Source organism: Eretmochelys imbricata, chromosome 3 (genome assembly GCF_965152235.1).
Source record: "Eretmochelys imbricata isolate rEreImb1 chromosome 3, rEreImb1.hap1, whole genome shotgun sequence".
Classification (NCBI taxonomy): Eukaryota; Metazoa; Chordata; order Testudines; family Cheloniidae; genus Eretmochelys; species Eretmochelys imbricata.
Window position 1 is genome coordinate 140,563,886 of NC_135574.1, and position 13,439 is coordinate 140,577,324.

Below are 13,439 nucleotides of genomic sequence, written 5' to 3' on the forward strand. Positions count from 1 at the left end.
ATTATTATAAGTGCGATTAATTTTTTTTAGTTAATTGCGTGAGTTAACTGCGATTGACAGCTCTAATTTTAAGCTTTTTGTAACTCATTGTGGGGAGAGCTTAAACCCCATAAACTATCTATCAGGAAGACATTTATCAACAGAAAAATGACTGGGAGAGGGGGAATTTTGGACTAGTAAAGCCATCCTAGTAAAGATGAAGAAGGTAGACGAGTTTTACACAGTTCGTCGGCAAATGTTTGGGAACAATACATTACTCCTAAAACAAAGAGAGAGAGCTTACTCAAAACACTGATCATGCTAAGCCTTTCACATTTGCTTTGTATCTTGTCAAACAAACAAACAAACGGTAGGGGAAAACTCATGCCAAATATAATTAAGGTACGGCACTGCAGGGGACTACCGGTCACCTGACGTCACTGTGTAAGTATATTTTTCTTAAAAACAATACATTCCTGAAGGTCCAATAATGATTGCATTGGACCTGAAATCTTCTACTCAATGCACACACAGGAAGGATAACAAAAAAAGCGGACTCAGCTTTAATGAGTACTCTAGTCTTTCTGCAATAAAATTTGCTTTTTTGGTATTCCTACCTCTTCCCCATATAGTTTAAAAATGATCAAATTCCTTAGATTACCCTAAACAGTTAGAACCATTTTTTTTAAAGAAAATTATTTAGATTGATTAAAATGCTTATACCACATTAAGGCATTATAATATTTTAAATTACAATACACAGAACATGAGTGGAGGGAAACAAGAGCCGGAAGGCTGGTCAATGGGTGAAAAGATACCTATTAAAGAGCAATCTAACACCTCATGTTGACATTTTAACTATCCATACTGTGCAAATCCCTTTCCTGCAAGCTGGGCATAAGCTTTTACCTGAAGTTAACTAAAACTCATAGAAAAGTACACCTAGCTTTATGTTTTGTTTTTTAATAAACACTAATTCATCAGGGCCTTATGTCTCCAGGACAGCCATGGAATATGACTAGTCTCATATCCAGTTACAGGCTAGAAGGACAACTCAGAGGCCATGTATCAATGTTCATGAGGCAACCCTACTATGCAAGCAAACCTCGAGGCTGTTTCCATTCAGAAAAGTTCAAAACATCCACACTAAGCAGACCGGTTTCAGAGTAACAGCCATGTTAGTCTGTATTCGCAAAAAGAAAAGGAGTACTTGTGGCACCTTAGAGACTAACCAATTTATTTGAGCATAAGCTTTCGTGAGCTACAGCTCACTTCATCGGAGCATGCATCCGATGAAGTGAGCTGTAGCTCACGAAAGCTTATGCTCAAATAAATTGGTTAGTCTCTAAGGTGCCACAAGTACTCCTTTTCTTTTTGCGAATACAGACCAATTACTGATAATGGTAGTCAGCAACTGGTCCTTCTGAACTAGGATCTTGTCTACACAGGGGAAGTTAACTGGCATAGCTGTTCCAGAATAACTCCCCGTATAGACTTATTCTGGAATAAAAGTGATTTTATTCATTCCAGAACGATTATTCTGCTTTGTGAGCAGTATAATTATACTGGACTAAAAAGTCGCTTTTTATCTAGACCAGTGGTTCCCAAACTTGTTCCGCCGCTTGTGCAGGGAAAGCCCCTGCCGGGCCAGGCCAGTTTGTTTACCTGCCGCGTCCGCAGGTTCGCCCGATCGCGGCTCCCATTGGCCGCGGTTCGCTGCTCCAGGCCAATGGGAGCCGCTGGAAGCGGCGCAGGCTGAGGGATGTACTGGCCGCTGCTTCCAGCGGCTCCCATTGGCCTGGAGCAGCGAACCGCAGCCACTGGGAGCCGCGATCGGCCAAACCTGCGGACGCGGCAGGTAAACAAACCGGCCCGGCCCGGCAGGGGCTTTCCCTGAACAAGTGGTGGAACAAGTTTGGGAACCACTGATCTAGACTACTGTCTACACAGGAAGCTATTCCAGAGTTGCTGTTGTGGAATAACTTATTCCGCAGTAGCTATGACAGTCAAGTTCCCTGTGTATACAGTGCCTAGATCTCAATCACATTTTTTTACATTATCAAAACTTTTCAGTTCTTCTCCAGAGAGACCCATTGTTGCTGAGTATCAACACTTGGTCAAATTCCCAGTGTAGACAGACTTATAGAGGTCTCTACATACATTCATTAAACACTATTGTATAGATTTAGCCTCTAGACAGGTGAAGATCATCCACATGCTGTAGAAGGAACAAATGGTCAGAGAAGTCAGTAATTAAAAGGCCTCCAGCATAAAAAGCATTTTTGGATGATTGGGAGGGCCTCTCACTTTAAATCTGATTTTATTACAGGGACACTCTAAATCTGATTTTACTACAAGGTCTGTGTTCAAAGGGTTATAACCTGAAGTCACTGTTTAATTGGTGTTCTCCAAAAGCCCATGTGATCCCCGAGAGAAGCAAAAATATAAGGCAAGGCTTCCTATGAAGAGGAGAGCACAAATTCTATATTGAAATGGGCAATGAAGTCTTCAAACATTCAAGTAACTTTTGAACTGCTTTCTGAGAAAACATGATATGCATTTGGAATCAGCTTAATGAGTCAAACTAAAATGTTTGAGTCTAGAGTGGTTCCACATTTTTAAAAATAAAAAAAAGGGTAAATATTAAAGAAGCTATAGTGCCTAACATAATTGAGCCCTGATCCCTAACTGGAACCTTTGGCCACTGCAATAATGATAAATTATAGATAAAATAAAATTGCCAGCTATTCAGTTTCTTTGAAAAGTCTGAGGAAATTCTTATGGAAATCAATAAAAATAGATACAGTATGGCATCTTACCAATATGAGCTCTGTCAGAAATTATTAGTCGTTTTTCCCAGCCTTCTAGTCCTTAAAAACAAATGAAAAAAAGTTTAAATTATGTTTTGTATATCACTTTTATTTTCATGATAGAATAAGCAAAACTTCTAAAGACTAATTATAGATTTGAAAATGGAAGCCATTTAAAAGAAGCACCGAACTGAGTCACCAGAAAAAGCAAACAATTTCCAATTGTTAAGGTCTGACTTGAACCTACAAAGCCAGGAAATGCAGGCTGCTTATCACAAGTTGAAACTTCTAGGCATTCTACATACACTAGGGAAATTTTCAAGTTTCTCACTGTTGCTAAAACAAGCTCAGCTGTTCTGTTACCAATATTAGAATTTTCTTCCTTCTGGGTTTCTTTCAAGACCATTTTCTTTAAAAATGGCTACAGAAGTTGGATAAATACATTTTCTGTCAGGTTACTATCTGGCATTCCTATCATTTGCCTTAAATCCATTATTTGAAACTTAATAAATGCATCTTTCTAGGAGGCTCTAAGGAGACTCCTGATGGGAGCTGCAGGGATTAACAGAGCTCTGTGAGTCCTTGCAGGATTGCTGCCAGAAGTGAGCAAGAAGAGCTCTGGTAGGACATGCCATATGGTTTCTCATGGCCTCTATGCTAGGCGTAGCACTGCTAGCTAGATCCCTGTGAGAAAGCACTTATGCCCCCATTTAAAATAATACCTTAAAAGGTTGTTCTCACCTTTTCCTTTTTTTACATTTTTCTCTGCTTCTTCAAACAGTCCTGGCAAGTGAATCACCACACCATTTCCTGAAGGAAATCAGGAATACAGAGTTTAATATATGACACCAGACATGAAAAACTAGTTTCTTACATATCCATGATTCATTTTTCTGCATAAAGAATATTTTAAGACATACATTTCAAAAACTGTTCCATTATACTACCTTCATCCTTAGGAATTTAAGGTATAAGAAACTCCCTGACCTACAGCTAAAGTACATAGGTCCCTAGCTGCATGCACTAAACTCCTCTAAATTGGAAATTTAACATTCTTATTTCATGATGAAAAATAACTGCATTCCTGTCTGTTGCACAGCAGTATTTCTCCTTCATCACCTCCAAAAATTAATTCATTTCATAGACTTACTTTTCCTAGGGTAATACAAGCTGTTTTTAAAATATTCTTATGGTTTTTACAAGCCTTTTGTATTTATTTCTATTTTCACTAGAGATATTGATAATCTAATACGTTATTCTCACCCTGTGATGCAAAAACAAAGCCAATGTTGTCATTGTGCTAGCAAAAAGAGAAACTGTATCAATCAGTGAGTTGAGATTGCTCATAGTCATTCTTTCCTATCAGCAATTTGGATCACTGCACTTACCTGTTCCCTAAAAAGGCAAATAGTACATAACTGCAACAGTCACTAAGGAGTGCTGAAGTATATTGTTATGGAATGGCTTTCCCCAGCACAAAAACTGAACAATCTTAGGGTCATGCTAAGCTCAGTAGATGTGAAGTTGTTCTTAAACACAGAATGCCTTCAGCACAGTAATACTCTCCTGAAAGATCAGGGGACTAGTCACTACACACACAAGTCACTAGTGGCCCTGGGGCAGAAGGACATCTGAAAGGAGTAATATGGTAGCAGGTGCCTCTTTTGGGACCTGGTGGCCCTGCACTCACGGCCCTTCAATCCATGAAGAGAGGGAAAAAAAGTATCATTACTTATAACCATTGAGGGGATTTTTTGGTGGTCACTCACTGAGGTTGAAGTGGGAGAAAGAAATGGTGGGAAGGGATTCTGGAAATGAGTAAAGAGATAGAGAAACCGGGAAGGTGGTAAAGAAAGGAGAGAGAAGAGCAGAGAAAGGTTACAGTGGTAGGAAAAAGAAAAGGAGGACTTGTGGCACCTTAGAGACTAACAAATTTATTTGAGCATAAAGCAACAGCAATAAAGCAAATGAGAAAAAAAGTGACCAGAGTCCAAATTTCAAAACTGAGTGAGGACAATGCAGTGAGGCTGCAAAGACTCTCTGGACCCAGGGCCCAAGTCCTTCTGAGCAAGGGGAGAAAAGGGTTGAGCAGGAGTAAGAAGTTCCTGACTCACTATGCTCTGAGCTGTAGTGGATGTTGATGGCTTCTAGAACTCCAAGAGTCTGGACTTGTATTGGTGTTAAAATTGCAGTTTTGGAAAATGCCATACTTACCAATGAATGCAATGACTTTTGGATTGATGATCCCACTGGGTAAGAGATGAAAATCATATTCCACGGAATCTACAACAACAGTATGCCCAGCATTGTTGCCTCCCTGCAAAATCAAACATTGATTTATTGCTTTCAGTATAATTGAAGATCAACAAGTATGGAGAACTGGAGTTTGGGCAACCTTGGTTCCCCTCCCAAATTTGCAGCTCCCATGTGTCTATTAACATAGGAGGGAGTCCAAGTGAATCATCATGATTAACTTGACAATTTCAACGGCTGTTCTTTTTCTATACCTGCTTTTGACACTTACATGATTACACTTTTTTTTAAAACATATGTTCCTCCCCCAACGCCTCCAATTATTCAAAAAACTTTTGGATCAGATTTATAAAGGTATAGTCTAAAGGGTAGGTCACCATTTCCATGGTAGAAGCATAAATATTCTAGAATTAGTGATAATACACAACTGTTCTTTGCAATTTTGAAGTCACATATGAATAGCTCCGTTGAATCCAAAATTTCTACTATAAACGCATATAATTTTCACTCCATGCATCTGAAGTGGGGTTTTTACCCACAAAAGCTTATGCTCGAATAAATCTGTTAGTCTTTAAAGTGCCACCGGACTCCTTGTTGTTTTTGTGAATACAGACTAACACGGCTACCCCCTGACACTATAAACACATATGCACATTGCTGTGGACACTTAGTTAAATCTTTGAAACTGCAACATGAATGGAGATGAGGCTACAAAATCATCATTGGCACAGTTATATTTCAAGTTTTCTTAAAATCCTCAAGGTGGACCAGACCAGCAATCTAACATGTGAGTGCTCACAATTTGTATTCTGAGCTCTGTCCTGTACATATTTTTCTGACCAATGCTCAGTATGCATAAACTAGCCAAGCCTATTTCTTCAGCCAGAAGGGACATCCTGCCTTTCAAGGTGAAGAGAACTGAGCTGTTAAGGGGTAGGGATCCATGACAAACCAAAACATGATCTTCCTGAGGAACAGAAAGCCTGTTTACATAGAATGTATTGGTATGTGATAGTCTTGGCTCTTTCTACTACAGTATTAAAAGGATTTACTAATTGGGAAATATGGAAGTCTGAGTCTTAAAGTGGTTTTGGGTACATTCAGCATCACAAATTATGCTGAATGGCAGCATTTTACCCTTTAATCCCAAAGAGATTTGTGTCATGCATCTTATTTCTTTCATTCATACAGAAAACTGAAACGAGTTAGCTACATTACAGAGTGTTCTCCAATAGTATTCAGGCCACAAAGTTAGTCATTTGAAACTTTAAAAAATCCAAACAAATAACTCTTTGTGTTTCCAATGAATACTGCAAGCTTATCTACCTTAATGCGTGATGCAACAAATCCCAAAGAATTCATTTAAAAGCTATTCATTGGAAATCCTTGATAACATGGCACTAGGATAAATCCTAATCAGCCAAATTTTCTAGGTTGAATGTACACTTATATTTTGTGCCAGATATGGGGAATAAAGAGTCAATGCAGATTTACCTTTAAATCAGCAAGATTTTGGCCAAAATCTTCAGCAATTTTTTATTTAGTTTGCATCTGTACTTGACCCTAAATACGCTGGAATAACTTACACAGCTATAAATGGGCAGAACACATTTAAGAGCAAAGACACTCTAGTAAGAGTGTGTTTATTAAGAAGTTATCATCAACTCATTTATTCTATTTTTAAATTTCACATAACAATATCTGAATAATTGTTTTAACTGACCCAAGAATTATATTTTATAGAAAAGATATTTTTATAAAATGTTAGGCCCGCTGTCTTTCTAGGTTGACATTTACATCTTTCTCTACCATTTTGGCAGATATGCAATATAGTGTATCAAATAACTCATAAAACAGGGAAGAACAAAAAAAGAAGGCCATTTTAAAAGATATATAAATCCTGCATCAGTTTTTCTGGTCTTCAGAAGCTTCCCCCCACCCTTGCTTTTTGCATTACAAATTCAGGTCTTGTCTACTGTTTTTCTGGGAACATACTTTGGCTTATTGAGGAGCTAGTCAGATTAAACAGTTCCTTTAAAAAACCTCAACATTTTTGGTATTGCATTACAACTACAATGCAGGTGAAACCTGACAAATTTAAATAAATTACTTTTGTTTATATTGTATTCTCAATTAAATGTAAATACACTTAACTGCCCTACAAACAACAAAAAGAAAATTTTTTTACTGACTTGGAAATTTTAACTTTCAAAAATGGAGCACATTTTACATGGATATCTTTGAGACACAACTTTGAACACTGTGATTGCATTTTTTCCAAAGTAAATCTGTAGAATAGAAACACTTCAAATTGTTCTAATCTAACAGAAATCTAGTGGATGCTACATATATTGCAGTTTTGTAAAGCAACTAAAAAATTTAATAGGTGAGACCCAGAATATTTTGCACTTCTACCTGTTTCTGTGTAGTGAAATTTAATATTTTAATAGTTACCCTCTTTTATAATATGATCTGGAAGCATTTTATAGTACTTCTCATCTATAAAGAAGAATTAACACTGCTGCTTCTTAAAAGATAAACATACACCATACACACCGATCCCAAATTATTTATTTTGATTTTACAAGACCTCAGCAGAAACCTGAAAGACTAAAATTTATATTGGTAATACTTCTGAGTTTAGAGCCCCAAACACCCTTTTTTCAAAAGCAAAATTATTTCAAGCTCCTTATGCTTCATGACAAAAGGAAAAAGGCCAAACCAACAAATTTTTCTTTACCAAGACTATTAATGATAAAACTTACTTTCTTTTCTCGTTACACTTCTTTAACTGGAATACGGAACTTGATTAAAGCACAGTTTTACCTGTGGTTTTGCACCCCCCCCCCTTTTTTTTTTTTTTTTTTTTTTTTACATACTTGAATTAAATTCCCTCCTGCTTATCTTTTTGCACAAACCTCTCCCAATTCAGTTACTGACTCTCTATTAAATTTACCTTGCTTTAAGTGCTTATTTTAATTGAGTAAAAAAAACTGGAATAAAAAAAAAACTAGGAAAAGCTGGGTGGACCTGGTAACTATCTTCAAATGTGTAAAGGGTGGTTATAAAAAGGATGGTGATCAACCGTTCTCCATGTTCACTGAAGGTAGGACAAGAAGTAAGGGCTTAATCTGCAGCAAGGGAGGCTTAGGTTAGATATTAGGAAAAACTTTCTAGCTATAAGGGTAGTTAAGTACTGGAATAGATTTCCAAAGGAAGTTGTGGAATACCCACAATTGGAGGTTTTTAAGAACAGGTTACACAAACACCTATCAGGGATGGTGCACGGGGGGCTGGACTAAATGACCTTGAGGTCCCTTCCAGACCTATATTTCTGTGATTATTTTTGTGGATTGCTGCCCCAAAAACTTTAGTCCCTGTTAGCCAATTAGTAAGAGTCCAGAAACTACTTCTAAACCTGTGGAGTTTTCTGCTTGATAACATTATGCCAATTTGGAGTGGGCCAACTGTTTGTTTTTTTAATAAGACTTTGATGGCAGCCTATTAACATTTCAAAAGCTGATAGTTAGTCACTGATAATAAAGTTTAAGCATCACCAGAAAAAGGTGCATGGGCATTTTTAATATTCTGTTCCACTGCTGTCCTTCCAGCATTCCTCCTTCCCCTTCCCCGCAAATGCTGATGACAGAAGTAACCATTGTGATAATCTAGTCTGACCTGTTGTATAACACAGACCACAGAAATTCCCCAAAAATAATTCCTACCTAGAGCATATCTTTTAGAAAAACATCCAGTCAAGATTTAAAAAAAAAAATTAAAAAAATCTTGACTCCACCACAACTCTTGGTAAACTGTTTCAAGTCACCTCTTAACTTTCTCTTTGTTAAGCTAAAAAGAATTGAGCTCCTTGAATCTGTCACTATATACAGGCATATTTCTAATCCTTTAAATCATTCTTGTGGCTCTTCTCTGAATGCTCTCCAATTTATTCACAAATCATGAAGAATGTTGACACCAGAACTGGACACCATATTCTAACAGTGGTCACACCAATGCCAAATATAGAGGCAAAATAACCTCTCTACTCCTACCCAAGATTCCTCTGTCTATGCATCCCAGGATCACAGCTCCCAGTGCAATGCTGATTATTCTCTATCAACCCCAAATCTTTTTAAAAGTCACAGCTTCCCAGGAGAGAGTCCCCCATCCTATAAGTATGGCCTACATTCCTTGTTCCCAGATGTATACATTTAGTCATATTAAAAACATGTATTTCTTGCTTGCTCTCAATTTACCATGTAATCCAGATTGCTCTATATTGGTAGCCCATCCTCTTCATTATTTAGCACTCCCCCAATTTTTGGGTCATTGGCAAACTTTATCAGTGGTGATTTTGTTTTCTTCCAGGTCATTGATTAAAATGTTATATAGTGTAGGGCCAAGAACTGATCCCTGTGGAACCCCACCCGAACACACCCATTCTACTATGATTTCCCCATTTACAGTTGCATTGAGACCTATTAGCCAGCTTTTAATTCATTTAATGTATGCCATGTTAATTCTGCATCTTTCTAGGTTTTTAAATCAAAATGTCATGTGGTACCAAGCCAAATGCCTTACAGAAATCTTAGTGCATTACATCAACACTATTACCTTTATCAAACCAAACAAAGCTCATATGAAAAAAAAAAAAGTTAGCGAGGATCTATTTTCCATAAACCTGTGCTGACTGGCATTATATTACCGTCCTTTAATTCTTGATTAATAAAGTCCTGTATCAGCCATTCCATTATCTTGCCCAATTTAGGGGTCAGGCTGACATGACTATAATTACCTAGGTCATCCTATTTGCCCTTTTCAAATATTAGCACAACATTAGCTTTCTTCAAATCTTCTGGAACCTCCCTGGTGTTTTAACATTTATTGAAAATTCACATAACTAGTCCAGCGACCTCCTCAGACAGCTGTTTTAAAACTCTTGGATGCAAGTTATCTGGATCTAATTATTTTAAAATGCCTAACTTTAGTAGCTGCTGTTTAACGTCCTCCTGAGATACTATTGGAAAGGAAAGAGTGTTATCTGATATGGCTACATCATGTTTTTCCCCAAATACAGAACAGAAATATTTATTGAATACTTCTGCCTTATTATTGATAATTCTACTATTTAATCTAGCAATGGACCAATACCATTGTTGGGAACAAAAAAAAAAAAAAAACACCCCTAATATATTTTAAAAAAAACAAAACCCTTCCTTATTGTCCTTAATTCAGCTGGCCGTTGATTTCTCCCGGTTTCCCTTTGCTTTCCTTATCAATTTTTGACAATTCCAAGCTCCTGATTTATATTCGTTACTATAAATTTCCCCTTTTTTCCTTTTTTTTTTTTTTTTTTTTTTTTTAAAATAGCTGCCTTCACTTCCCCTCTAAACCAAAGTCTGTTTGTTCTTTAAACCAAGACAGGCTTCTTCTTTGATTCTGGCTTTTTGAGCATCTAGTAAAGTGTTCCTAAACAACTCCCAATTATCATTCATATTTTTGTCTGAATTCTTTCTTCCAGCCTTTAATCCCCTCTTCCGAGAGAATAGTTACAATGCCTGCCTCTGCTTTTGCTCATAGCTTCCAAAAGTGATACCAGAATAAAACTGACCAGGATCCTTGTTAATTTTACTGCTGGAAAGGATATGAAACATGGCAGTGGAAACTGACAAGAATCCTGGTCAATTTGTACTCTGCTGCAGCTTGTGGAAGCTGCCTGCAGCAATGCAGGCAGTGGAGCCCTCTGTCAAGTTTGGAAGAGCACTTATCACCTTAACCTCTGTTGATAAATTACTTTTGCAACCGTAAGCGCTACAACTGTTAAAAGTTTAGATGCTGAAGAAGATGGCAGTCAGCCAAGAAAGTTTTCTAATCATCCTGCAAGTGGATTTTTCAAGTCCTGGCTACCCAAGCTCTAAATATATACATATTATGTATACATAAAAATGCACACATAGCTCAGTTAACTTGATGGATATAGTGGGGAAGTTGTTTTTTCTTCATATTGGGGTGGACTGCTGGATTAATGGATATCATTTATGGCAGCTGGCAATATGATTTGATACATGGTTTTAATTTTGTGATGTCCTCTAAAGAATTTAATGGACAAACAATATTTAAATAACTATTAAGACACTGCAGTGATTTTTTTTTTTACCCTAAAGAGGATATCTGAAGCTATCAGATCATAGTACTCTTTTAGAACATTCCTAAATTAATTATTACAATGTTGATGGAATTCCATTTTACACAAAGCATAGGCACAATGTAATCACTAGTCTACAGGCCTTAATTATTAGTTACTCCATCTACAATCCTTTAATCAGAGATCGTAGTTGCAGGATGGTCAATACTGAAGAGAAATGTTATTTCAACTCAACAACTGCAGTCTGCTTATATAACTACATGAAACATAGTATGATCCCTGATCACTAGCTGATAATCCTGAAATATCCAAGTTATTCAACAAGCAGAGCAGTTAAGTACATGAATGTCTGATAAGAGGCATACCAATATTTAGACAAATTAACAAAAATATTGCCAGAAAGACGACCATGGTATTCATAATACAGTATACTATCCGTTTAGTTAGTGCTATTCAGTTTCTAGAAACTTCCCCCTTTAAGTGGTTCCTTATGAACCATCAGTATTAGAATCATGCTGTTCTCACAGAAAATTCCTCAAAAGCAGATCCAAAAGTTTTTGGAACAACTAGTCTTTTCCCTATTTTAATGGTCTTTTTCCTAAAGATAGCATTATAGTGATAAGGATTTTATAGACTAGCTCCCCACTCTGGACACATACAGCGAGAACTCATAAGATTTCTTCTACTGAGATATATTGGACTTTACTACAGACAGTCCCAGAATCTCTTCTGAAAAATATACTACATGGCAAATGTGTACAGAATTATTTACAGACTGCACAGAGGGGATATAAGAGATAGCAGTGCAAGCTGGAAGTGTTGAACATCAGGGGGCTATTTGATAAACATGCTACAGGAACACCCTTTGAGCAGAAAACTTTGAGAGGTTCACACCCTCCAGAATTAAAATTTGCAACCTGACCATTCTATCATCAGCTAACTTATTTTTTATTAGAAGCAAACCCTAAGGTTCAACAATTTAGACTAGCAGCTTCTATTGGCCAAGATCTGATTCCTCAGTGTTGGAAGGGGATATTTTTCCACAAAACACAAGAATGGTACAATGAAATGATTAAGATAGCAGCTTTGGAGAGTGTTACTTATGAAAGACTGGACAAAGTCTGAAAGAGGGGTCTAATTTTTCAATGTATTCATTTTACTGGAAATTGTTCCTAATACGGCATGAATGGTAAATTATTTTGAACACGAATGATTTCAATGTTTAATCAAATTGCGCCATGTGGCTAGCCTTCATCCTCATTATTCACTGACTTGAGGGATTCCTTCACTGACTTTCTTGTCAGCATGGCATCTTTTTGTGGTGAAAGTTTCCTGGAATTCCAGTTGCCCACTTTATTTCTTCCCAAATCCGACAAACAGCCCTATATTGCAGTGACACACCAATCAAAGGGTGGCTACTCCATGGTCTTTTTTCCCCTCCCCCCAAAAAAATCTTGATTTGGAGAGAAATTTAAATGAGTTACAGCATAATTACCAGAGATTAATTCTAGCTCTACAAATAGTTGGTCTCCAACAAATTTAACTGATAAAACCTATTTGACCAATCTGTTTACATCATAGGCTGTATTCTCAGAAAAAAAAAAATGGTTAAGGTTGAAAGAATATTTCACTGAAATAAAACAAACCTTAAGATCATAATTCCCCAGTTAGTCTTGAAATTTAAAGTTCAACTTTTCAACTACCAGCCAAAACATGTGCATACTCTAAAGCACAGTTAAGATCACCCAATCAACTTGAAAAGGAATACTTGTGGCACCTTAGAGACTAACCAATTTATTTGAGCATAAGCTTTCGTGAGCTACAGCTCACTTCATCGGATGCATACTGTGGAAAATACAGAAGATGTTTTTATACACACAGACCATGAAAAAATGGGTGTTTATCACTACAAAAGGTTCTCTCCCCCCCCCCCCACCCCACTCTCCTGCTGCTAATAGCTTATCTAAAGTGATCACTCTCCTTACAATGTGTATGATAATCAAGGTGGGCCATTTCCAGCACAAATCCAGGGTTTAACAAGAACGTCTGAGGAACCGGGGGGGGGGGGAGGGGGGGGCGAGGAAGAACAGGAATAAACAAGGGGAAATAGGCTTGAATACAGACTGGGAATGGTTGAATCATTATAAAAAGTAACCTAAGTTAATTGTATCCAATTTACAAATTAATTCCAATTCAGCAATCTCTCTTTGGAGTCTGTTTCTGAAGTTTTTGTGTTGTAATATCGCAACTTT

At 37.2% G+C, this 13,439-nt stretch overlaps 1 protein-coding gene across 1 annotated transcript in view; it reads right to left on the reverse strand.

Annotated features, from left to right (window-relative positions):
* ADSS2 (adenylosuccinate synthase 2) overlaps positions 1–13,439 on the reverse strand; it is a 46,922-nt gene that overhangs the window by 24,577 nt on the left and 8,906 nt on the right. Inside the window, exons 2-4 of the mRNA XM_077813484.1 lie at positions 5,004–5,106; positions 3,531–3,599; positions 2,799–2,849 (exon numbers count right to left, since the gene is read on the reverse strand). Of these exons, the coding sequence (XP_077669610.1) occupies positions 2,799–2,849; positions 3,531–3,599; positions 5,004–5,106 (223 nt within the window). The remainder of the gene's footprint in view (positions 1–2,798; positions 2,850–3,530; positions 3,600–5,003; positions 5,107–13,439) is intronic.